The sequence below is a fragment of the Xylona heveae genome (genome assembly GCF_001619985.1).
Source record: "Xylona heveae TC161 unplaced genomic scaffold L228scaffold_12, whole genome shotgun sequence".
Lineage (NCBI taxonomy): Eukaryota > Fungi > Ascomycota > Xylonomycetes > Xylonales > Xylonaceae > Xylona > Xylona heveae.
In genome coordinates this window covers 107,912-131,994 of record NW_017264204.1, presented here as the reverse complement: position 1 = coordinate 131,994, position 24,083 = coordinate 107,912, and the positions used below count along the sequence as shown (strand labels likewise).

The 24,083-nt window shown below is 49.2% G+C and overlaps 9 protein-coding genes across 9 annotated transcripts; 4 read left to right on the top strand and 5 right to left on the bottom strand.

Annotated features, from left to right (window-relative positions):
* Positions 1-23: 23 nt before the first annotated feature.
* On the bottom strand, positions 24-4,666 carry L228DRAFT_36897 (hypothetical protein). The gene is made up of 2 exons (XM_018336528.1): positions 1,261-4,666; positions 24-1,113 (listed from the first exon to the last, which is right to left on the bottom strand). The coding sequence occupies exons 1-2, from the start codon at positions 4,414-4,416 to the stop codon at positions 268-270; spliced, it is 4,002 nt and encodes a 1,333-aa protein (XP_018185154.1). The 5' UTR covers positions 4,417-4,666; the 3' UTR covers positions 24-267.
* A 311-nt stretch (positions 4,667-4,977) lies between these two features.
* L228DRAFT_285546 (hypothetical protein) lies at positions 4,978-6,081 on the top strand (the record flags this gene model as incomplete). The annotated part of the gene is made up of 2 exons (XM_018336347.1): positions 4,978-5,628; positions 5,771-6,081. The coding sequence occupies exons 1-2, from the start codon at positions 5,124-5,126 to the stop codon at positions 6,079-6,081; spliced, it is 816 nt and encodes a 271-aa protein (XP_018185153.1). The 5' UTR covers positions 4,978-5,123.
* Positions 6,082-6,902: 821 nt separating this feature from the next.
* Positions 6,903-9,478, bottom strand: L228DRAFT_36862 (mitochondrial import receptor subunit tom-70). Its single transcript, XM_018336527.1, has 6 exons — positions 9,025-9,478; positions 8,876-8,967; positions 8,045-8,816; positions 7,513-7,986; positions 7,288-7,457; positions 6,903-7,215 (listed from the first exon to the last, which is right to left on the bottom strand). The coding sequence occupies exons 1-6, from the start codon at positions 9,332-9,334 to the stop codon at positions 7,138-7,140; spliced, it is 1,896 nt and encodes a 631-aa protein (XP_018185152.1). The 5' UTR covers positions 9,335-9,478; the 3' UTR covers positions 6,903-7,137.
* Positions 9,479-9,749: 271 nt separating this feature from the next.
* Positions 9,750-10,982, top strand: L228DRAFT_250645 (D-aminoacid aminotransferase-like PLP-dependent enzyme). The gene is made up of 2 exons (XM_018333383.1): positions 9,750-10,217; positions 10,341-10,982. The coding sequence occupies exons 1-2, from the start codon at positions 9,924-9,926 to the stop codon at positions 10,908-10,910; spliced, it is 864 nt and encodes a 287-aa protein (XP_018185151.1). The 5' UTR covers positions 9,750-9,923; the 3' UTR covers positions 10,911-10,982.
* Positions 10,983-11,067: 85 nt separating this feature from the next.
* Positions 11,068-12,753, bottom strand: L228DRAFT_36848 (tryptophanyl-tRNA synthetase). The gene is made up of 3 exons (XM_018336526.1): positions 12,187-12,753; positions 11,859-12,131; positions 11,068-11,796 (listed from the first exon to the last, which is right to left on the bottom strand). Exons 1-3 carry the CDS (start codon positions 12,591-12,593, stop codon positions 11,154-11,156), a joined length of 1,323 nt encoding a protein of 440 aa, XP_018185150.1. The 5' UTR covers positions 12,594-12,753; the 3' UTR covers positions 11,068-11,153.
* A 216-nt stretch (positions 12,754-12,969) lies between these two features.
* On the top strand, positions 12,970-14,309 carry L228DRAFT_36837 (hypothetical protein). Its single transcript, XM_018336525.1, has one exon. The coding sequence runs from the start codon at positions 13,066-13,068 to the stop codon at positions 13,930-13,932; it is 867 nt and encodes a 288-aa protein (XP_018185149.1). The 5' UTR covers positions 12,970-13,065; the 3' UTR covers positions 13,933-14,309.
* A 1,511-nt stretch (positions 14,310-15,820) lies between these two features.
* Positions 15,821-17,367, bottom strand: L228DRAFT_241357 (hypothetical protein; the record flags this gene model as incomplete). The annotated part of the gene is made up of 5 exons (XM_018331325.1): positions 15,821-16,216; positions 16,439-16,507; positions 16,561-16,586; positions 16,944-17,084; positions 17,211-17,367. 5 exons carry the CDS (start codon positions 17,365-17,367, stop codon positions 15,821-15,823), a joined length of 789 nt encoding a protein of 262 aa, XP_018185148.1.
* Positions 17,368-20,080: 2,713 nt separating this feature from the next.
* Positions 20,081-21,789, top strand: L228DRAFT_250638 (putative thiamine biosynthesis protein). The gene is made up of 4 exons (XM_018333382.1): positions 20,081-20,138; positions 20,502-20,566; positions 20,650-20,821; positions 20,883-21,789. Exons 2-4 carry the CDS (start codon positions 20,529-20,531, stop codon positions 21,699-21,701), a joined length of 1,029 nt encoding a protein of 342 aa, XP_018185147.1. The 5' UTR covers positions 20,081-20,138; positions 20,502-20,528; the 3' UTR covers positions 21,702-21,789.
* A 434-nt stretch (positions 21,790-22,223) lies between these two features.
* Positions 22,224-23,753, bottom strand: L228DRAFT_241355 (putative phosphoglycerate mutase; the record flags this gene model as incomplete). The annotated part of the gene is made up of 5 exons (XM_018331324.1): positions 22,224-22,290; positions 22,574-22,680; positions 22,836-22,938; positions 23,054-23,411; positions 23,708-23,753. 5 exons carry the CDS (start codon positions 23,751-23,753, stop codon positions 22,224-22,226), a joined length of 681 nt encoding a protein of 226 aa, XP_018185146.1.
* Between the last annotated feature and the right edge of the window lie 330 nt (positions 23,754-24,083).

Here is a 24,083-nt window from a genome sequence, read left to right as displayed (position 1 = left end):
GGTGAAGTTCGATTGAATATCTTGAAGCACGATGCATTGAGCCAGTGGAGCAATCTGAATCGTAACCGCTCACCTCCCTCCAATTGCAAACCGAATCATAAAGGTAACTGGCCTCCTATATAGATTCGCGCAACTGCGCTAGCACTGAGAACCTATCATCCTGAGCACGTGCACCATGCAGCCTCGAGGCGCTTAAGCAAGCAAGGGCGTAGGCACTGAGCTAGTAATAAGCAACCAACGAGCATTATTTCCAAATGCCTAGCACTGTCAAGCATTGATATCACCACCTGTAGCGACCTTCTTTGGTTCAGGACCGTCCTGGTGCGTAGACTGCGTACCTAATCCAGAAGCAGCATCACCATCGGTCGATCCGAGGTATGATTGGTCCGGAACGATAGGCTCCAAAGGCCGCTTTGTACCTGCCAGAGATGTGGGCGAGGGTGAAAGCTTCGGCAGTGCGGGCTGGGCAGGAGCTTGTTGCGGAGGCTGAGCTTGAGCAGGAGTTGGCGCGGGTGAAGGCGTTGGCGCTTGAACGGGTGTTTGCACAGGTGCTGGAGCAAGCGGTTGCGATTGTGGCGCGACCTGCGGAGGGGCTGGAGGAGAGCCGTGTGCTTCCGAAACAGCAGGAGTTTGCGTTGCTGCAGCTGACGGTTGAGGTACCGGCGCAGAAGATGGAGCATTGGCTGGTGACACTGATGCTGTCGAAAGTTGAGCAGTAGCAAATCCAGGGCTAGGGCTAACCGCTGATACCGCGCTCGGAGCAGGCAGCAAAGGACTGCTTGCGCCATTAGCCAGGAGGGCATTCGGTGCTGGAGGGCTCTGTTGAGGTTGCTGCGTCGGCGGAGGATTTGACGAGGATGACGCACGTCGCCCTAGCTGCTGGAGGATTTGATATAACTGCGCTTGTGGCGTCTGCTGCTGCTGGCCAGAGACATGAGGCGCTTTGGGACTCAGAGGGTTAAGTTGCTGCTGCTGCGATGATTGTAGCGTTGGTTGCTGCGATTGTTGCGGTTGCGGTGGTGGAGGCACAGATGCCCGGTGTTGAGCAGCTGGCCCTGGAGGAGCTTGTTGAAGTTGAGAGGTTTGCGGCTGAATTTGGGGCTGAGGCTGCGCCTGTGCTGACATTTGTGGTCGCGGCGTCTGCGCTGGTTGCGCGTATTGAGGCTGTGGAGTACGGGATTGCTGTGCAGCTTGTTGTTGTGGAGGCGCATATGCCGGTGGGGCTGGCCGTTGTTGCTGACCTGGTGCAGGTATGGGCGCGTGATGAGGTTGGTGGTACTGCTGTTGTGGTTGCGCCGGCGGAGGCTGGTGACGAGCAGCCTCGGCTTTGCGACCCATTGCTTCAAGCATACCAGCCAGCGCCTTCATAATTGCTGCCTCCTGCGGGTCCTCTTTGCCTGGCACACTAGACTTGTCCTGAATACCGAGCGTTCGGTTTATGGCAGATGTTACGATCAACTCGCCGCGGACCTTGTCATTCATCTGGCTGACAAGCGCAGTCTTGAATTTTCCAACGGCTTGTAAAATATCGTCGGTGAGCCTAGGCCGAGAGGATTGCTGCGCAGGCGGCTGTGGGGGAGGAGCTGGACGAGCCTGGACCGGCGGTTGAGGTTGCGCTGCTGGAGCTGGAGCTTGGGGTTGTGGCGCGTATACGTTAGGCTGAGAAGGCCGGCCGGTATTGGCATAGTAACCATTGGCGCCACTGTGAGGCGATGGTTGAGGAGGAGGTGCAGGTTGCGCAGCTGGCGGCGGAGGGGGTGCAGCCTGTTGCTGTGGCTGGGATGGCCGCTGAGCATATGGAGAGGTATAAGTACCTGGGGGTCTCGCGGGAGGGAATTGCGGATTCGATGGTTGGAGGGGATTCTGTACAGCAGGGTATGTAGGATGCTGTGATGGCTGAGGAGCAGCAGCAGCAGGACCAGGAGGCTGACCACCAGGCGCGATTCCAGGAGCGATTCCGGGTTGCAGGTGATTCATCATTCCTGGAGCAGCACTTGGATTTTGATACCCCAAAGGATAACCGGGAGGACGCATCATGGGCTGTTGTTGGAGATAGTGATGGGGAGGCGGCGGCGGAGGGGAGAGCTTCCTCTTCTTTTCCTTTTCAATAGAGACGCCCGGTACGATACCCCATAGCCATCCCTTGCCATCTCGCTCCACCTTCTGAAACGCATGATGTTGGGATAAATTATGTCGAACACTGCTCTGCCAACCATTTGTTTGAACTCGGAGCTTGTAGAACGGATATTTTCGTTCAATGGCCCTATAGATTTGCGGAAGAGACATTGGTCCGGATTTGGAGTTTGAGAGTGCCTCATGAATGAGAACGACATAGGATGCCTGCGGCTTAGCCAGCTGCTCTGGCGTGAGTTGCGACTCGTCAAAGACAGGCGACGGCGAGCGCACGGGTTTGGGAGGCTTCGGAGGCTTCTTCTCTTTCAGTGGCTGAGCATCCAGTAGTTCTAATTCCGGTGCGATGGGAATGGATCCTTCGAGTGTTGGCTGAATTTCGATAGCCTCGCCAACAGTTCCTGGTTGGTCCAAGCCCTTTCGTTTCGTGTACTTACGTTTCTGCGGTTTTGAATTCGGTGACAGTTCGACGTTGGAATCCTTGCGAGGTGTAGTGCCGATCTTGCCCTTCGTAGGCGACTCAAGACCTTGTTCTTGAGCAGCCCTGAGTGCGGCTAGTTTGGCTTCTTTTTCTCGAAGTTTTAATTCTCTCTTTGAAATGATGCCATTCTTGGGCGGTCGTCCAGGGCCCTTCCTCTTGACAGGTCTGAATTCAAATGGCAATTCCATAAGTTCCTTTTTCACCTCTGGAGGTAACGAATCCAACGGGATTTCTTCATCAGCTGCCTGCGATTTGTCTTCTCCGTCGTCTTCTTCTCCTTCGTCTGAACCTGCACCTTCTTTATCTGATTCATCTTCTTCTCCTATTTCTTCTCCCTCGGCGCTGCTTTCCTCGAGTGCGACGCTTTCGCCGCGTCCATTTTCGAACTCGAAGCTCATCTTATTACCAGAAGGAGGCGCGGCAGCATCCTTGGGATCTTCTGCGCCGGTTTCTCCTAGAGGAACTTCGGGAAGCACGAATCGCACACCCACACCACCAATCTGAATATAACTACCGCTCTTTAGCGGTTTGATTTCACCCGTGCCATACCATTGCTCGTCAACAAAAGCTCCATTCTTGCCTTTGATTTCGACCTCAAAGAGATGCTTGTCGAAATTGTACGCGATCTTGACGTGCTTTCGCGAAATGCCCTTGTGCCCTGCAGCACCTCCTGCAGCACCAGTCGGAGGGTGGATTGGGATAAGCGGGCATTCATCTGGGGATGGCAAAAGTGACATAGGGTCCACCGGATGCGGTCCACCGGTATTATCTGCTAGCGAAGCCATGGCGAGAGATTGATAGTCGGTATGCATGTTGGGGTGGGATGAAGAGTCTTTGCGCGAGAGATGTTGCGAAGAAGAGCTTGTAGACTTGGCCTTTTTGCTCTTCTTTTTCCTGCGCTTCTCTGTGTCTTGCGCGTCTACACCCATAATGCCGCCCGTTTCACTGATAACGCTTGGGGCTCCCATTTTCCCTGGTTCTTCCCATTTGATGAGTTTGGTCGGGGTATGGGGACCATCAGCACCACTGGAACTGCGTCGCTTGCCATTGACTGCGGGTGGTTGACTAGTCTCCTGATCCTTGTCTTTTTGCACGGCCAATCTCGCAGCGCGAATATCTCGACCAAGCTCAACGGAATAAGTATTCATGTAAAACTGGCCATCGTCAAATTCGAGTTTAGCAAAAGCCTGAATGCGGGGAGCTTCGGGCTCTGAAACGGGAGCTGCTGGTTCTAAAAAGGGGTCGTCAAAATTTGTCGCGTCGGGCGGCAGCATCGACATGTCTGGAGCAGGATCAAGCGCCATAGGGTCGCCAATCGAGCCATCGTAGAGCGGCGCCGCTTGAGCTGCGGCATCTACAGGAGTACCAAACTGTTCAGAAGGTCTTTTGGCGGTCGCATTGCCGCCAACAGGTCCATTCGCTCCCACCATTGGTGTGTCGTCTAATGTATCAATTTGCCCGTTTAACAGGCCGGTCGCATCGCCGGGAGTCGCGTCCAGCGATGACGAACGATCAGGAGTCGCGTCAGCCAGAGCAGTATTATCCGGTAATGCGTCCATAGCTAAGTTCTGCGCTTCACCATTCTCCTGAGGCGGAAATTGGTCAAAATCCTCTTCTGCCTTTGCTGCCTGAGGCTCGGAAGCATTCGCGTCAAAAGAGCTGTCTAGATTTCTTTCGGGAACGGCAGGCTCTTGCGATTGATCCGCGTCGACCGGATTTTCTTCTTGAATGGACGGTTGAACGAGACCGCCAGCCTCGTCGTCGCCCTGTGGAGGGGCGCTGTTATACTCCGTGTCGTGATCCATATTTGCTAAGTCCGGGGGTTCGGCATTCTCTCAAGCGGATTCGCGCGATTGTCGATTGAGATATCGCAAGTGAGCAAAGGTCGCGATCGAGATGAAATTGCAGTGCAATCGCGCCGGCCAAAATATGGCATCATTAGGCTACACCACGTCCTTCGCGCTCGAGATGTTGTCGCCCAGCGGTCGGTGGCGCTAGAGGGCGGTGAAGATGAAGACGACGATGATGGCAAGTTTGGGGGTGAGAGGAGGAGAGATTACACTTCCGGTCTATGTTCTTGGCCGGAGAAAATCTTGGCGGCTTGACTCGCGGGGGAAATTTACGCTATCCGGTAAAGGCCATATATGCAATCTCTTATCATTTTTCACAACTTTAATCCAACGCTGCATATTCTACGGTGCATAAATCTAATAATCCTCTATCAAATAGTCTATAGAGGTCTGTAAAAAAAATAAAATGATCTTGTTTGATTGTGTTTCATCAGGTTTATTATTCTGTAATTTAGTCATTGTGTTCCAAATAAAAATATTTTTCTCAGCATTATTTGATCATAATTACACATATATCTCCCTCTCGTCACAGAGATCACTTAAACTTCATCCCGCCCAACATATACGAGTCTGCTTTTCTCCGCATATACTCTCCTAATTCTCTTCTCCAAATCACTGTGACCAATCTTTCATTCAATCAAGGCAAGTAACACAGAAATACAATGCCTCCGAAAGGCAGCAAACGCAAGGACACCGCTCCGGCATCTTCAGCCAAATCAGCCACAACGACTATTGCAAAATCTACAGCTCGCCCCAACTGGCCACCTTTAGAACCACTTGTGCCAAACTGCGATCTTTCTCTGTCAACTCTCGTGGAGAATCAAATAATCACTATCCCTAATTTCTTCACCGCCAGTCTCTGCAAGACCTACGTGTCTTTTCTCTCAAGCCTACCATTTCTCACGACTCCCGCTAAGCCCAAAAAGGGCGATGCTGTACGTGTCAATGACCGTTTCCAGATTGAAGATCCCGCTTTTGCGGAACAGCTATGGAACTCTACCGCTTTGAAAGATTTGGTCTGCGGATCTGCTATATCAGAGTATGATTATGCGGAAGAGGGTATGTCTGAAGCGGCCAGACGCCAGTTATGGGGCGGAGAAGTCGTCGGATTAAATCCGAATATCAGAATCTACCGCTATCGAAAGGGGCAGTTTTTTGCACAGCATTGTACGTTTTCTTCTCTTTTTATGAAAAACATTTTTTTTTTATTTCGGTTTCCATTTCGCTTTGATTTCCATTTTCTTTTGGCTTTTCATCGTCACTTCATCATTTCCACTCCTTTGTTTATAACTCACACCAAAAAAAAAAGACGACGAGTCCAACAAACTTAGTCTTCCGACTACACCCACCGCGACCCCCGCCAAAACCACTTGGACTTTACTCATCTACTTAACATCTCCTTCATCCGGATGCATTGGTGGAGAAACAGTATTTTATCCGGACCCGTCAACGTCATCATCAAGCAATGGCCTCACCAGCGGTAAATCTGTGGTCGTATCGCTCGAGACTGGCACTGCGCTCCTGCACAAGCATGGGGAGGACTGCATGCTGCATGAAGGGCTGGAGGTAAAAGAGGGCGAAAAATGGGTCATTCGAAGCGATTTATGTGTTCGGCGATAATGATACAGGACCGATCCAGAACCTTGCTTCACGGAAAACGCACCTGCGAGACAACCTCTCCCAGGACCAATTCCGGCGTTGTGTACGGCTATTATTCAAGATTAGGAAACACTACAAGGTTCAAATGTCTCTTGGTCCGCTAGATCAGGTGCACTGAATCAATAAAGTATAATGCTACAATATGCCATGGCTATCCATTAATCCTAACTGACCTGCCGGATCAATAATCCTCCATATCCATGTCACTATTTCCTTCAACGAATCTTCTATCATACAAATGCGCTCCTTTGACAGGAACCACATGAATCCCCCAGCCCTACTGCTTATCCTATACTTCCCCTTCCAGTAGCTTGAAAGCCTGCCAAACCAGAGGCAGGTACCAGTGTCCTCAAAAATCTCTGAAGACATACAGAAGGAACACGGTCAGCTGTACCTTCCGGTAAAACAGTCCGCATCAAGGTAACAAGAAACCATTGGAAAATATATGCGGAAGCCAGCGTCCATTCGTTCGCGTGAGCAGTCGATACATCCCTAAACAAGAATAATGCGCAAACGAATGAAAGTCGCCAGTGAACCATATGACACATCCGATCCAAACCCAATCTGCGGAGCAAGAATAGGAACGACGAGCAAAAGGAAAAAGGGCCAGCGGAAAGCAACAACACAGAAGTGGAGATGTATACACTTTAAGAAAACATGACCACAACTACAATAAAACAAGTAGAAAAAGCCTTTTTGTACCAAGGGTACTGTACCAAAACTAACGGAAAACAGAAGGTAGTTGACGCTGAAAACAATCAGCGACGAGAGCGTATCAGCCCAACACGTGCTGGTATGACTGTGGCACGATGAGTCCCGAACAAAGTGAAAGAGGCGCAGATATTGCAGACTCGGAGACCACGAGCGCTGTCTCACTATGACAATATCGAAAAGGAAAGGATGTAATCGTAAGGGGAAGGTAAATTAGAGGACAGTGAACATAAAACGGTCAAGCGGTGAGGCAAAGCACGCCTACCGCCACTTCAGCACCCCTTGAGACCAGTAACTTGATACTTTTTATCTCATGGCGGGACCGCCCATGCCAGCTCCCATGCCGGAAAGGCGGGCGGCAAGCTGAGGGTATTTTTGTTGCACCTGTTGGATGGACGCGTTAGAATGACGAAGAAAGAAAATCGCCCATGTTTAACATAGCCTAGGGCGACATACCTCAAGCTGAGTTCTCGTGGCCTCGGCGTAGGATAGAGCGTTAATGATTTCGCCTTCGGTACGGGCGAGCTCGGCGGCACGCTCAAAGTACTTGAGGGCATCGGTGACCTTGCCCTGCTGGAGGAGAAGCTGCGCCATGGTGGCGACGGCAATGTCACACTCAGGGTCGACTTTTTTTTAGGTCAGCAGACGAAACTATATGGCTAGAAATTCGAGCAAACTTACGGATGAGAGCCTTCTGGCAAAGCTTCTCGGCCTCCTGGAAGTCCTGCTTCCACTGGAACACGGCGAGAGCCTTGTTAATCAGAGGCAGGACGTTCATTCCAAGGGGCTTCTCCTGCTTCTCCATCTCAACGGCGGTGTCAAACTTCTCAATAGCCTCCTGGAACTTTTGCTGGTCGAGCAGAAGCTCGCCGTAGTAGTTGTAGACGTCGGGAACCTTCTCAAAGTTCTTGATGCAGCGACGGAAAGTAGCCATCGAGGAAGCAATGGAGCCCATCTTGTACTGTGTCACACCGAGCTGGATGTATGAGAAGATAAAGTCCTTGTCGAGGTCGATCGACTTTTGGTAGTCCTTGGCGGCATCAGCGAACTCGCCCAGGATGAAGTGAAGTTGGGCGCGGTGGTAGTAGATGTCGGGGTCATCCTTGTTGTGTTGAACAGCCTTTTCAAAATCATCCGCAGCGGCCTGCTTGTCGCCTGTAAATTCATGTCAGTTTGGCTCTTCGATCAATTCTTAGTCACTAGATATGCTTACCCATCTCGAGGAACATGCTGGCGCGTTTGATGTAGCTCTGGGTCAAAGCGGGCTGGAGCTCGACAGACTTGGTTAAGTCACCAAGGGCATCGGCATTCTCACCACGGAGATACCGGAAGGTGCCTCGCAGATTGTAAGCCAGGGCCTCGTGCTCACCCAAGTCACCAAGGGCAAGGGCCTTGTCGAAGGCGGTCGCAGCTTCAGCGTACCCATCGCCAGTTCTCTTGGCCATGGCGGTCAGACCAGCGCGCAGCTGTCCCTTTCCGCTCTCTTCCGGAAGCTCAGTCGCTTCTTCGAGACCCTGAGGAGCAGTCTGAGCTCGGAAGCTCTGCAAGTAGTTGGTCACAAAAGTAGCACTGGGGAGTCTCTTCTCCTTGCCCTCGAGAATGGCCTTGCCCTTTGTCTCAGCAACCTTCTTGAGCAGTCGCTCCACGCTCTGGGCACTCTGGTCATTTCGGAAGCCATCAATGATGCAGCTGGCAGTGAAGTCCAACAAAGCCTCGCTGTTCTTTTCGAGTTGCTCATAGGCATTCGCTCTCCGGTTCAGAGCCTTGACGTACTCGTTGTCGAGGGAAAGAGCGGCAGTGGTATCAGCGATGACCTTGTCCCAGTCGCCGAGAGCGTTGTAGCAGGCAGCACGATTTGAGTAGAAGATAGGGTCAGGCTTGCAGATGATAGCCTTGCCGTAGAGGTCAATAGCACGAATGTAGTTCTTGGATCCGTAGGCCTGGTTGCCAGCTGCCTTCAGCTTGGCAGCAAGATCCTTGCGCTCCTAAACATGATGTCAATTTAAAGCCTTACATGAGACATATTTCTAATCTTGGTGCTTACCTGCTCAGAGAGGGCGGCAACAGAGGCCTCGTCAACCTCGGGCAGGTCATCCGAAGCCGTCTCAGCAGTACCCGGCTTCTTCTTGGCCTCTTCTGCAGAGAGTTCAATATCCTTGTTTTTGAGATTCCTGAACCTGCGGTGTCACTTACCCTCCTTCTTTGCAGCAGTCTCGGCCTGCTTCTTAGCTTTTCGGCGGTCCTTCTTGCTCTTCTTCTTCTCCGGGGCAGCAGCAGTGCTGGTCTCGCCAGCCTTCGATCCCTTATTGGATTCGGAGAAGTAGTAGACAGCACCAGCTCCAGTGACGACCACAGCAACACCAGCAATTGTGTATACTACAGCCTTGTGCTCAGAAGCCCAGCTCGAGATGCGATCCCATAATGACGAAGGCGCAGAGACGGCGGAGCTGTCCAGGGCCACACGGGGCGCAGGCACGGCCGGTACAGATTCAGCACCAGACATGATGTGAAAAGTGACTTAAAAATGGTGCCAAAGTAGGCAGGACGACAATTGGGACCAAAATGAATGTCCGGATTGAAGGGAAGACGGTCGCCTGGCGATGTTGACGATGGGATTTGCAACGTGCACGAGGTCGCAATATTGTCAGGAAGCTTCCGAGTTTCGAGAGGGAAGATTTCGCGAAAGTTTACCTCATTCGCTGCAGTCACCAACCGCCAACCGAAGTCACGTCTGAGGTCATCAACATGGCCTGCTTATCTCATCACTTCTATCCCTGTTGTTGCTACTCCCAATTGTTATAACTTATCCACAGCCTCAGCAAGAGAGAGACTGTATTTTTCATAGGTTGAGAGTAATATTTATTTGCTGTTTCCTGTTTGTGTTTTAAATCCTGCAATTCTATTGGTATCACGTGAAAATTCTTTATATCAGCACGCCATATTAATCTTTCATACATTTGTCTTATCAATTCTCCTTTTTTATTTGCTTCCTTGACTGTCTTCTTTTGGATGCTTTTCAATCATTTTTTCTTTTTTATTATTGCAAAATAAAGTCGTCTCTTTTGTTCCAAATATCATCTTCCAGAATCAAAATGGTTGCAGAAGAGCAATTCGACCTCTTCTCCTCGCTCCGGTACGACCCGGCTCTTCTTCATTGCGAGGCCAATTCACAATTATATGGCCTAACTTTCCCCAATGCATTTTATATGCTGCCATATCACCGAGATCGGATGCTTTCTGCGGCAACGCACTTTGGCTGGCCGCAGGCTATCAAAACGCTTGATGCAGAGAAGGGATTGACTTCCCTCTACGAGGTCTTGTCCGCACAAGTCAACGAGTATTACTCTGGAAAAAGCATTCATGAAAATGAGAGAACACCGCTAAAGGTCCGCAACCCCATAATTCAGTCCTACTCTGTTTTGTTTTCTAATTTGTTACTTGTCCACCCTTCTTCCTCCGCTTGTCTTATATCCAACGGTCTTTAAATTTGAACTTACGAAGTCTGCCAGGTCCGCGTATTGCTCGCCGAAACTGGGAAGCTCACAGTTGAACTGAGCCCGACACCAGCAGTAACACTGCAGGACTTGTACCCGAAAGATCTCAAACTACACGACACCTTTGTAGGATCCTCCAAGACCGGCGGAGCCCTACAAGTCGGAAGTGGGACCAGCGCTATCAGCGGCCTGCAACCATGGGATATAATAATTGATTCTCAACGCACTGATCCTACGCCTTTTACTAGTTTCAAGACGACAGCGCGAGCCATGTACTCTGGCGCACGTGAGCGAGCGGGAATCAAATCATTCCAGGACAAAGCAGAGGTCGTGCTGATCAACCCCAATGGTGAGGCAATGGAGGGAAGTTTGACTAGCGTTTTTTTTTACCGGGGAGGTAGATGGGTCACGCCGCCTGTGGAATCGGGCGGGCAGGTCGGTACCACTAGGAGATGGTTGCTGGAACAGAGACAATGCGAGGAGGAAGTGGTTGATATAAAGAGTATAAAGGAGGGAGAGGAATGCTATATCAGCAACGGGGTCAGAGGATTGACTTGGGGAAGAATAAAGGCTACAGCGGCATGAAGTATTTGCACGTGCCCAGATGAAATCTTTACAGCTAGACCTGCATGAGCGATGGATATTCCAATAAAGCATCTTCAAAACGTGATCTATAAATTTTAGATTCGAAGAAATGAATTCGCTGTCTACAAATGCCGATGCAGTTAAATCGTTCGGTATCTGAATTAAATACGCCGTTATGCAAAAGATTTTTATGATGTCGCTTGTAAGGTCATCAGCTCATCAGCTCGCGCGTTTGCGCGCGTTTTATTTCTTATCAGTCCCATTGACCGGGTTAGGGTTATTCCGGAACTCGAGCTTCCTCTTCCGCATATACTCATCACGGATTTCGTCGGTGACTTGCGCTCGTCGCTCTTGGAAGCCCTTGACGTAGGTCTGCAGCTCTCGGATACAGATCTGCTTCAATTCTCCAGTGAGCATCTCGCCCTTCTGGTATGCAACCTTGATGCGCTCTAGCTCGGCGTCATCTTCGAGGAAGAAGGTCAGGTATTGGAAGGATACATCCACATCGGTATTGCCTCCGAGCTTCCTCTGCTCTTCAGCTGAGACTTGACCGCCAGAGAAAGCGTATTTGTTGACCTTGTTCTTGATCTGGTTTTGTGTATCCTTCATAAAAATAGCAGAGGTCTCGTCACTGGCAGACATCTTACTGCCAGGACCCTGCAAAGCAGGCAAGAAGATAGAGTGAATGAGTGCCGGTCGCACATACTTTAGACGACTGGAAATGTCTCGGGTGACACGGAAATACGGATCTTGATCAATGGCACAGGGAATCAAGCTGGGAATCTTGGCGACCCGCTTCTTGTCGTCGCCGAAAATGTAAGGGAAGGTAGTAGCGAAAGATGTAGCACCCTGAATCGCAGCATAATGAATTTTTCCAATACTGTCACTGTTTGGTTGTTAGGGCAAAGGTCCACACCATCACATTAGTTATGGTGATCAAGAACGTACCTATCCGTCATACCGAAAGCGCCTCGAATTTGGTTGAAAGTGACAGCCTTGGAGAAGAGGTTGACGTTCTGGTAGAAAGGAGCATCCATGGAAGCAAGGTCGCTGAAAATGTACGTCTTCTTGATGTCGAAACCAACAGCTATAATGTCCTTTGCGTTGTCCATGGCATATTGCATGGCAGCCTCTTGGGTGAGGCCCTTTTTGCTGTACAAAAACTTCTCGTCGTCCGTCAACATGATAACGAGCGGCACGTTGAAAACTTCCTGGAGCCACCTGGGTAAAATTAGACACAGATTCTTTTCTGATATTTAGCAATTCATTCGCTCACTTGGTAAACTCAAATGGCACGGTGTGCCCAACGTGCATGCTGTCACTGCTGGGTCCTCGGCCAGTGTAAAGGAAAAATGGCTCGCCCTTCTCATGGCGATCCAGAATCATATCAAGCTCACGGTGACTGAAAACAATGCCACGTCTGAGAAATCGATGGGCCTTGTGTCCCGTCACACGCTCGAATTTCTCCAGCAGCGTCTTGTCAATGCGTTTGGTGCCGAACTCTTCCACCAGCTTGTTATAGTTGATCGCAATCGCAACACCATTTTCGTCAACACCACCAGAGACCTCGTACGGTGTCACTTTCTGCGCCTGGTGAATCGGGTGAGGCGGCGGCGGTTGTTCGCGGATAGGGAGATCTTTGCCCTGCGCGGGCACATTTTCAGGCAGCTTGCCCTCCGACATGGTGGTGTAAGGACGAGCGGGGCAGAGGAGGGGCAGAAGACTGAATTAATAGTCGCGGCGACAGAGTCTAAATGGGTATAAATGAAGACAATCTATACAAGTCAAATTTAAAAATATTCAACACCACGCCAGTACGGTCCTTGTCAACTGAAGACTGCTGTAAAACAGACAGATATCGCCGAAAGAGTCACCGTCTGACTTCCATTAGGGCACTGAGGGGCATCCCATGATTACGTAAGTAATTTACGGAAGCCTTTACGCGCAGCTATGGCAGCTCTTTTGGGGGGCGAATGACATTAAGCCCAATCGGGCCAAGCTGTGGAATGATTCTCGACTTTCTGGGGCAGAATCGAAATACCCCCGAGCTTCCCCATCATTTGCCCCCTTCAAACTAACCACCTCTTGTGACTGATCCGTGCTTGCTTTTATGTTTACGGATGATTACGGAAGGTGATCATGTCAATTCTTCACAATGGTGAAGGTCTACGAAAATTCCTTCAGCTATGACTACTCTTTTCCCGCCGTCGCCCTAGCCTACTTTCTCCGCTATCCAAACCCTTATGCCACTCACGTTATCTCCACCGACGTGATTGATCGGCGATTTGATGCAGAAACCCAGCGTCTTTATACGACAAGACTGCATCTGAAAAAGTCCAAATTGCCCCCGGCTGTGCTCAAGCTTCTCCCGAAAAGCATCTTAGGCAATGCCAACGACGATTCGAGCCAGAGTTATATTCTTGAGACCAGCATCGTTGATGTCAAGGAAGGATGGATGGAGACAGAGTCTCGAAACCTCGAGTGGACTGGGATACTTAGCGTTGTCGAGAGACAAATGTATCGTCGGCCACTTGGGATCATTGAAGTGGGGTCACGCGACACCTCCAGCGGTACTGCTTCCCTCATTGAGCATGCAAAAGACACCGGAACGGATGTTACAGCATCGGTAACATTGCTCTCGCGTCTCGGCCAAGGCCGATTCTTGAAGCAGAGATCAAAGGTTATCGAAGAAGCTTCCTCCAGTTCTCGGGTAGAGGAAGAAGAAGAGCAGCCTAAACGAGGGCTGTTCAAATCCTGGTCAACAGCTTCTATACAAGGCTCAATTGAGCTGATTGGGATGCGCAGAACCAGAGAAGCTCTAGCTAAAAGTAAGGAAGGCATGAATGTTGTTCTAGATCGGCTGCGGCAAGGCGGTCTGGTCGCTGTACTTGAGGGCATGAGGCGCGACCGAGAAGCTGCGTTTCAGGAAGGCGGTCTGCTCCGAAATGCTTTGAGCAAGGGACGTGCAGATAGCGATGAAGAGTCTCCAACTGTTAGCTTTGATCCGTTTGACAACGAATAAGAGGATGCATGGGAAACAGTTTGATCTGACCTACAATGAGCTACTGGGCCGGCGCTTCGGGAAATACATGAGGGCAAAACACGTACGGATTCAACCGTTTTTACAGGATGCAATTCGGGAAAATATTGTTCGGTTTCAATCTAGGTGAATTATGGCATTTGAGAGCAAGCGTGGCGTTGGGGTAACCTAAAGTCTCTCTACAGCTGTGTTACCAGCTGGTTTCTTGTATTGTGTTACTACTTTGTTGGCCTTTCTCCATGAATTCAGTTCTCTTACGCACCATTTCTTTCCGGTATTCTACCAAGTCACCGAGCTTGTGAGAAAGCAAGCAAAATGAAATACATTCCACTCTTTTATCATTGCAATCTTTATTTCCTCGCCACGTTTCCTGTTTATTATGTACCTGGCAATTTGAAGAAAGTCGGAGCTGATAGTTCCATTCAACGCCTGTTGTTCCAACCAGATGATCCGTCAACCAACGATTGGACTTTTTACTTTTTCGTTCCAAGACATCCAAGAAGTTCTCATGAAGCCCTCATCGTCTTGCGGTTCTTCTTTGGGTGGTGGATTTCGAGTCCATCTCAACATCTTTCTCCATGTTTGGTGCTACATCGTGCTCATGCTTGCTGTCTTTGGAAAAGCTGATCCTTCTATGTTAGCAGCTTGGCACAGCGTAAGGATATCATATTTCCATGATTCTCTACTTACATTTTCCTGCTCTTCGAGCTCTTTCAATCGTTCTTGAAGTGGTAGTATGGTTGCCTTGAGCTTGGCACGATCATTTTCGTCTTGTTGTGCAGAATCCTCTAAGCTCTCGGCCGGCCAAAACTTCGCCTTTTTCAACTGTGGCGATTGGGTATGTCCTGGGGCCTTTCGCTTCATGTTGCTAGTATTCCCTGGGTGTTTGAGATGCTCCTTCAGCAGTCATATTAACAAAGGGAGCCCCCTTACGTGGTGGTGTCAGCTCAACAAAAAGGGTACTAGTTTTCCTATGCAAATGCACAATCTTTTCTCTTCATATGCTTTTGCCGGAGAGAGCTTATTCTTCCTTGATACCCAGCTAGTAACCCCCTTCATTTTGACTTCCTCGTCAGGGTTTTCAAGGAGCCCGATGAGGGAGCTTTCCTTCCAGGAGAAGCTTTCTGTCTGCTCACAATCTTTTAGATCATCAAGTATGATCCTCAGTTCCGGGATTTGGTTTGAATGCGGGGTTCTTGTTCCACGTTCGCTCCATTTCGTCCATTTCGAGCGACTCCCATCTCCACATTTGGTCGATTTCTTCGAGAATACTTTCTGGTTCATGGGTCGCTCGTATCGCTGTTCCATAAGACTGAACCGCATATTTTGCCTTCACCGACCTTGTCATCGTCTTTCCCATGTTCGTCTTGATTGTGCCGCCGTTCAAAAGCTCTTCCACGGAAGTAAATTTTAAATGCAATAGTCTCCGCAACAAAACGATAGGCTGTCGATCCGCCACAGAAAACACAAGATGGGTCTGGACTAAGCAACAAATAGCTGACTGGCCAGCTTCTCTTCAGCCACGAGGATGCTAAGTTCCTCGGCTGTGAATATGTCGTTCTTCTCTCCTCAATCCCTTGGTCTTGTTTTCTTCGAAACTGGTTGGACTCAATGAGCAGCGCTGAGATACAAAATCTCACGTACTAGCCTCAGGGGAATATATGGGATTGCCCGTTCGGCGCTTCTTTCAGCATCTCTGGATTCAAGGCGGACGATTGTTTATGTTTAACTTCTCATCTCCGCCTTAAAATTCGTTGAAATTTCTCACCAACTCGCCGAGCGGTACTGACATGCTCTTCCTCTTCTTTGTGAGCCGAACCACAAGGTCGTGTCTTTTGATCTCCACCTCTTTCTGGACACAACAGCTTTTTTATCTGTGAGGGTTTGCTTGGTTGTCCATCAGGGGGATGGAGAGAACACGACCATGATACTCGAACATTGTCCAGTCAGGATCAAGGGTCTGGGGATCCAATCGAGCGGTCTTCATTGCCTTATCATCTGGCTGATTACTTGGTTTCCTCTCCGGTGTTTTCTCGGAGACTCGCTGGTTCAATATATTCGGCTGGTTCCATCCTCTGATGAGGAGAAGATGACATGCGAAGTCGTTGAGCCACTGGTCTTGGGAAGTAAGAGCCGCAAAGGTTGGCTCAACACCTTTTCCACTTCTGGGTTCTCTTGGTTGCTGGAGAATGCGTACCGGTGACGGCATGCAATCAGGCAAGACTTCCTGACGAGTACTGGTGAGGGTGTCGGCGGATAAAAGACACTGGTGGGATCAAGTTCGGTGTGTTCATGGATCTCTAGGATCACTCCAATATCTTTTCAGGCTTGGATTACCCAGCCGGGAGCCAGCTTTGAAGTTCTTGAAGTGCTTCTGCGCTTCACTGCGTCCACCAATGTAGCTTTGGTCCGTCTGCACAATCCTGGGCATTACTTCCAGGATTGGCTCTGTGACCGCCTTGTTTGAGAGGCCTCGTAGAAAATATACCTTGCTATATGAGAAAATCACTCTTCTCAACTGGTCTGCCGAGATCTGTATGGTCACTGCATTGCCTTTCTGTTGATGCATTAGCCGTCTGCATATCTCTGCTTGTGATTGAGAATGCTTACAATCTCAGATTCAGAGGCGCATTCGGCTGCAATTGGCGGTCCACATAACTTTTCGTAATGTTTTCAATATCGATGAATTCTTCATCTGAAGGTCGACTAACTGCTCACAACGTGGATGTGCCAAAGGAGGAATTGTAATGACGCCCCGCCGAACCGATGTGCTGATCATTGCTGCTCTGGCGTTGCATCTCGAGATCAAGGTTTTTGGTAGGTCCCCTCAGAGGGTCTGAAGATTGCTCCGATTTGTCATGAAGGCAATATAATATTCATCATTGAGGTGGGTGACTCCTTGATAGAATGCAAAAACGATACAAACGACGCTGAAGACACTGATGGGTATTAAAGCGTCCCAGGCACGGGTAGATGTGCGAACAAAAACACACAGTAGTCAAGAAAGGAAGGAGTGATAGAGGAATAACAAAAGAAGCAAGCACGAACGACCGCCACATTCCACATGACAATATCTGAGTCTTCAGGGTTGTTCCGGGCCAAGACCGGCATCGAAATCCTGGGTTTGGAAGTGGCTGTAGCACTTGTCGCACGTGGAATTCGGAGTCCACAAGCCATCGAATCAACACGGCCCCATGTTAGACATGAGCCCGCATCGATATAACTCCAGGATAGCGGCCACCAGTGGATGGATGACATACCGTCCATGACAATATTGCCATCGACGATTTTAGAGCCGCAGTCTGTTTCTCTCTTCTTTTGGATATCGTTCGAGGGGACTCTCTGAGCCTTGACCTTATAATAACATGTTGTAAAAATCTCCAGCGTAATCTTTGGCCTCACCCAAAGAGCGAGCATATTGACGATATCACTGAAGGCATTCTTAGGTTCATCTGGCTCTTCTGCACCGCGGAGGGCTTACAAAGAGATAGTCACTCGTGACGATTGATGTCGCTGTTTGGTTGAGCAAAGGAGACGAGTGCTTATTCCCTACTTGTAACAATGCAGGCGACAATGAGGCCAAGGAGTGGTACACCGATTTTGACGCAGATTCTCTGGACTCTCAAGATGCCAAAGCGTGAACAGGACATATTTTTCAGCAAAAAATCTGGCGAAGTATGTTAACCTGATGTTTCTAGCTGCAACAGTCTCCCTGCCGACGAGGTCGACTGGCTCTCTCCATCATCTTTTTTTAAGAGGATTTTCCTTTTTTGCGCTGTCGATATTGGCATCAGCTTGCCGGGTCTAAGACTTTAATTTTCGATGTTAGCAACATCGAACTTCCTTTCGGTGGTGGAAGCTGTTGGTCTCGCAGTCGTAGAGCTTTCGAGCTGGAATTCAGCGTTATATGCTCCAAAGATTCTCATATCGCTTGCAATATGACGAATGAGATTTTATTGTTATTGTACAGCTGAGGGTTTTTGTTGTTTGACACCACATTTTCGCTTTCGATAATCGGGCTTTTTTGCTCTTAGAATGTTCCAAGATCTCCAATTGCTTCAGTGAGCACCGTTATTCTTTCCCGTCATTGGAAACAAGATATTTATCACAGATGCAGATGGAGTACGAAAGTCAGAGATAAAGCATATTGTGGCAATAATAATCATGCTGAAGATTTTGACAGTCTGATTGTTGCACGACCATTGCAACGAAATTTCAGTCGGATTTCTGTTTCAAGGTCTTTTTTCAAGTTCGAACACGGTTAAGATCATATGCAACAGGCTATTGTTAGATCAAGCAAATTCGGGTGTGGATAGCAGCTGCAAGAAAAAGCAACAGCGAAAGATAAGCATTTGGAGCAGGAGTCGAAGTATTTATGCGCCAGGTGTATGTAGTGGGAAGAGGAATTACGAACGTGAATAGTTCGTGTCCAGTGAAGCTTCAGAGAATGACTTGTAGCTTTTAAATGGCAGTACGAGAAGACATTAGAAAACACATCGTTCACGGTGTTCCCTTGTGAATACCTTGTCTTTTGAAGAGGGAATCCTGAGGATTCATTGGGTGAGCAGCACCAGAATAGTGACCATCAACCGTTCAAGACGGACGAAAGAAATATTTGGATTTCGACCAAACAGGGTGAAGAACCCGTTATCGGAGATAAAACATCACAAGGATAGCCTTTGGTTATAGACTGCAAGAATCGTATGATCCTAGATTGAAGCAAGCATCTAGTCATGATCCCAGCAAGACCTGCGAGAGCCAATGCAGCAGCACCCAAGCTCGAAGCTTAACGCACACTCCTTGACCTTTGGCTCCATATGCTTGTCGGCCTTAGTCCTGGGTAGGGCAGACAGCTAGGAGCTGCAGTTGGTGGAAAAGCCGCCCCAACTCTTAACGGGTCCTCGTCTGCGCACCGACCCGTCGAATGAGGGGTGGGGTCCGCTCCGCTCTCGGATCGTTCGGCATCAACTCAGATGCTCTGGGCTCCGATTCAGGCTTCAACGGTATCAATTGGGGAATTGCTCTTGATATGATAGAACTTGATATAAATGCAATTGAGTATATTGTTCAAAGATATGGACATTTGATATGATAGTGATGACGACCATGCTCTCTGACTGTCCCACAATGAAGAGAGCACCTCCGAAAAATCATGTTGACTTCAACTATTCAAGCTCAGAGGAGCTTTCCGCGTAGTGGGGCAGGGACGGGTAGACTCGGGGGTACCGTGAGAAGACCGACGTCACGGGCATTCCTGACCATGACCCCTGGAAACCAAATCAGATCATCTCCCTTTCTGAACGATATCGGCATGGATGGCCGCAAGCCAAGACTTTCTGTGTCCCAAAAAGAGTGAAATGGTCTCTCTGCCTTGGGCGTTGAGTGGGTGGAGACGAATCATGGCGGCCGGCACTTGTTGGATTGGAAGGATATCGAGGTGTCAGGATATCATACTGATTTACTTGCTGTATCGTTGTTGTGCTCATGGTGGAAAGCTTAAGCTAAAGTCATTCGTTTCCGTGGAACGGCCGAACCAGCTGGTGTGTTGTACTCCGAATGCTGTATTCGTCATGGCTTTGTGGCATCTGGCCCAAGCTGCAAATCCATCATCTCCACACCTCTTTTTAGCGAATCAGAAGAACCAGGCGAAACAAACTCACTGAAGCTTGTTAGCTCTGAAGTTGACTAAGTGCGTTAAATGATCTCCTCGACGGATAATGTGTCCTTATCTCATGAAGCAACGTTTCCACCTCGATCAATCATCTGGCAACAAAACTGGTTCCGCGGCATCAACGGCTTTAACAAGGATACTCGTAGCCCTTTAGCTTTATTAGCAGGGCGATCAGCCAACGATTGCCTGTCTTCGAATGAAAGGTTACATACACGACTTACCTAATGATTCATGTCTTTGCTTTGCATAGCAGATGTCAGCACGGCGTGAGGACGGCATAATCGAACCATGTTGAGAGATCGACCAATTCAGTCTCCATCATGGTGGGGCAAGTGAGCTGTGCCCCTCATCTCTCGACTGTTTCTGTATCTCTGCCCCTCCTTTGTCCCCTTCTGAGAGCAATACTTAAACCGCCCAGCTTCCTGTTTTGCATCTTCTTCTTTCCCTTCTGTCTATAGACGAATTTGTTTTATTATCTCAATTCTTACTTCCCTCACGAACCAAAACCCTCCAAGCGGTACGCGATGTAGAGGAGAAGCATTGTTGGAAAGTTCTTACGATGGAGTAATCAATGGATCAAGCATCAAAGCGTTAAGGTAACGCCCTTGAAAGCATGACGGGTGTCGACTGTTCGCTCGACCGTCTACCCAACTCCTGTCTCTGTCCCATCCGAACCCTGAATTGGTATCGGTATACCAAAAGCGACGACAACACCAACACGATGGGACAAGACAGACTACGAGTTGGGAGCAATAGACGTGTCGGGGGGCGGTTGTTCTGAGATTAGACCGTCAAGACTTGATCTGGATAATTCCGGCGCAAGGACATGCTTCTCTTCCCCTACAAGAGACAGTAGGATAGTGTTGCTTACACGGAACAGCTTTGATCAAACCCCCCATCAAACACCATGGCTACCACCGACAGGATCACTTTCCTTACCAATTGGTAGTCATGACCCTTTCGTTATTGTCTTGTTTGGGGTTTCGATCAATTTTAGGAAACTAACATGTCGATTTCAATGTCAAAAGGCACGCAACCCCTTACCATGCCCCTCTCTACCTTGCCCACTCCAAGGGTTTCTTCAAGGAGGAGGGTGTCAAGGTCGCCATCACCGAGCCCAACGACCCCAGCGATGTCACTGAGCTCATCGGCACCGGCAAGGCCGACATGGGCTTCAAGGCTATGATCCACACTCTGGCCGTATGTTGTCTCCTTCGGGCCCCATTTCTTGCAATCCATTAATCTAACACCGAAACTCCAGGCCAAAGCCCGTGGCTACCCCGTCATCTCCGTCGGCTCTCTCCTCGACGAGCCCTTCACCGGTGTCATCTACCTCAAGTCCAGCGGTATCACCGAGGACTTCACCTCCCTCAAGGGCAAGCGTATCGGCTACGTCGGCGAGTTCGGCAAGATCCAGATTGACGAGCTGACCAAGTCCTACGGCATGAGCCCGTCGGACTACACTGCCGTTCGCTGCGGCATGAACGTCTCCAAGGCCATCATGAAGGGCGAGATCGATGCTGGTATCGGTCTGGAGAACGTCCAGATGGTCGAGCTCGAGGAGTGGCTTGGCTCTCAGGGCCGCCCCAAGGACGACGTCCAGATGCTCCGCATCGACAAGCTCGCCGCTTTGGGCTGCTGCTGCTTCTGCACTATCTTGTACATTGGCAACGAGCAGTTCATCAGCGAGAACCAGGGCGCTGTCCAGAAGTTCATGCGTGCCATCAAGAAGGCCACCGACTTCGTCTTGGCCAACCCCGGCCAGGCTTACGAGGAGTACATTGATGTTAAGCCCATCATGAACACTCCTGTCAACCGCAAGATCTTTGAGCGTTCTTTCGCCTACTTCTCCAGCGACGTCAAGAACGTCAAGCGTGACTGGAGCAAGGTCACCAACTACTCCAAGCGTCTCGGCATCATCTCCCAGGACTTTGAGCCCAACTACACCAACGGCTTCCTCGGCTGGGACCTCGATGCTGAGTCCAACGACCCCATGGGTGACCAGCAGCGCATGGCCGCCCTCCAGAAGGAGGTCGCTGCCAAGGGTGGCTACCACCGTATCTCTGTCGGCACTGCTTAAATGCAATATGTCGATAGGGGTACTCACCTGCCGCTAGTTAGAGATTTCTAGTGGAGTGTCATGAGAAGTCATTAGATATTACGCTTTGAAGTAGTTGAATGAATCATGATTTCTAAAGTAAATATATTTGACCATTGTTATGTGAACATTTTGTGAAATGTTTCAAGTATACATTATATCAGTTCACTGCTGCAGCCTTCGATAAATTACGAACGCTTGAATTTTGCATCGCATTGTCCTTTGAATTTTGACGCTTTTTAAACTCATCGCTGCTATAGCGGGATGGTATCAATTGCCAGTTTGCTCTCGCCCCTCACATATATACATTGCCATCGTTTTAATACAACATGTATCTCCGTCTCCCACATATACGTCTCGTATCTCCCAAAGCATTGATCGATCTCGCGTGCCCAATTCTCGCATGACTGTATATAACCTCGCAAAAGATTGAAGCCCCTTTAACTATAGCCTTTCCACCACTTGTTTACACAGGGCACACAACCGTCAGAAGACGCATGCAATCTATTTATCAGCCGGCAGGGCCATTCCCAGGAGCATTGCCGGCTCATTGATGTTACGGTGTTGGTAGCTATATTTCGAAGTTGTGCAATCGTTAGTCATCGCGGTATATTGTCTCGATGTAACTTGAAGAGACAATGGACAGCGTGGCACATTACTGACTGAATTGGGTTGGGGTGGGGTAGAAAGAGTGAAAAAGGGGAAACAAAGAAATGTCATGGAGAATAAGGAGAGAATTGTGCAGCCGAATCAAATGGAAGCATTCCAAACGGAATCTCCAAAGCAGACAAATTTGGTGCCTGGACAAAAAGAACGGGAACCTGGAAAAGGAGAGAAAGAGGGAAAGCACATACCTCAAGATGCCAACAGCGCCGGGATCAAGCATGACGCTGAGCGGGAAGGAAAGCGGGTATCCGAGCCAGCGCCTGGTGAAGGCGCGAAGAGAGTGGCCGTGAGCAATCTATTAATAAAGTGGGACCATTAGAATAGTGTTCCTGAAGAAGGTATACCATGCCATGCATAGATTTGCTTCGTTTATAACGAGGCAAAATAGATAGAGTGCGGGTACACGGAAGGGTTTCTTTTTTGGAAAAGGAAGGGGGGAGGGGCGCTTACAATCAACACATCAGCGGGCTTCTCGCCGTGCATCGAATCCTTTTGCATTTCCCGGATACGGGCAATCAGAGAGTCGATGCGGACCGTGACTTGCTCGGGGCTCCTGAATGACATTGTTAGTTTTGTTTCGCCGACAAGTACCCATATGAGATAATTCAATCAAAAAAAAAAAAATAATGAAGAGGGAATGCATGAAACGACAAGGACAGGGGACTCACTCTCCGTCCTCGCATCCGTCGATCCAGATATCCCAGGGCCGCTCCTTGTCGAGCCCTCTCTCCTTGCGGCCCTGGCGGATCTCATGCGAGAACAAACCCTCGTATTTGCCGTATCCCCACTCGGAAATGTCGTTTGTGATCTCCGTCTCGGTCGAGTTGTTGGGCAGAAGCAGCTCCAGCGTGCGCTGGGCACGCTGGCGCGGGCTCACAAAGATGCGTACCAGCTTCGCCGGGTCAATCAGCTTACCGGGTCCAGCCATCTTTTGGCCTGTGCCGATGACCTGCAGCTCGCCGTGTGGGGTGAGTGGAATCTCGGAAGTGCCGGTGAAACGGCCATTGGCAGACCATTCGGTTTCGCCTGGTAAGTAAATTAGTAGGAGCGGGTGATTGTAAAACGGTATTAAAGAGATTTGTGCGAGAAGATTAAGGATGGAAGGGAAACGGACGGCTTGTACAAAGACAGGACGTGGGTAAAAAATACTGAAAACAAGAACGGCAATAACGGGGAAAAGGCAGAGGCAAATTGAGAGAGGATCAAAGCAGGCCACAATGCTGGCAATGACTTTCAACTTGATCAAGATACGGGAGAAAGATTTAGGTCTGACGAATGCCGAATATACAGGACTTAAAAGGCAGTACAGAAATAATACATACCATGACGGGCGAGGAAAACTCTCGGCGTGCCAGCGTCCTTGGACATGTTGCCTCAAAGATATATGTAACCTGCGTTCAATCATGAGTTAATTTCGTTTTCCCAGCAAGAGATTCCAATATGCTCCTTAGCTGCTCCTCAATATGATAGACATGGAAAATAAGAAATAGACGGAGATACATGGACAGCCCGCAAAAGATCGAAACAACCGTTCTGGAGTAAGAGAAATATAGGCAGAAGTAGACTCAATTCTTTCTGAATCCGCGAAATATAGGGATATACATATGCGGTGAATTGAGGGAATCAAAAGCAATTGCATGAAAATCCCGTGATAAAGATGAAAAGAGATTGCATAGATGCGAATTTAGGACAGCAACA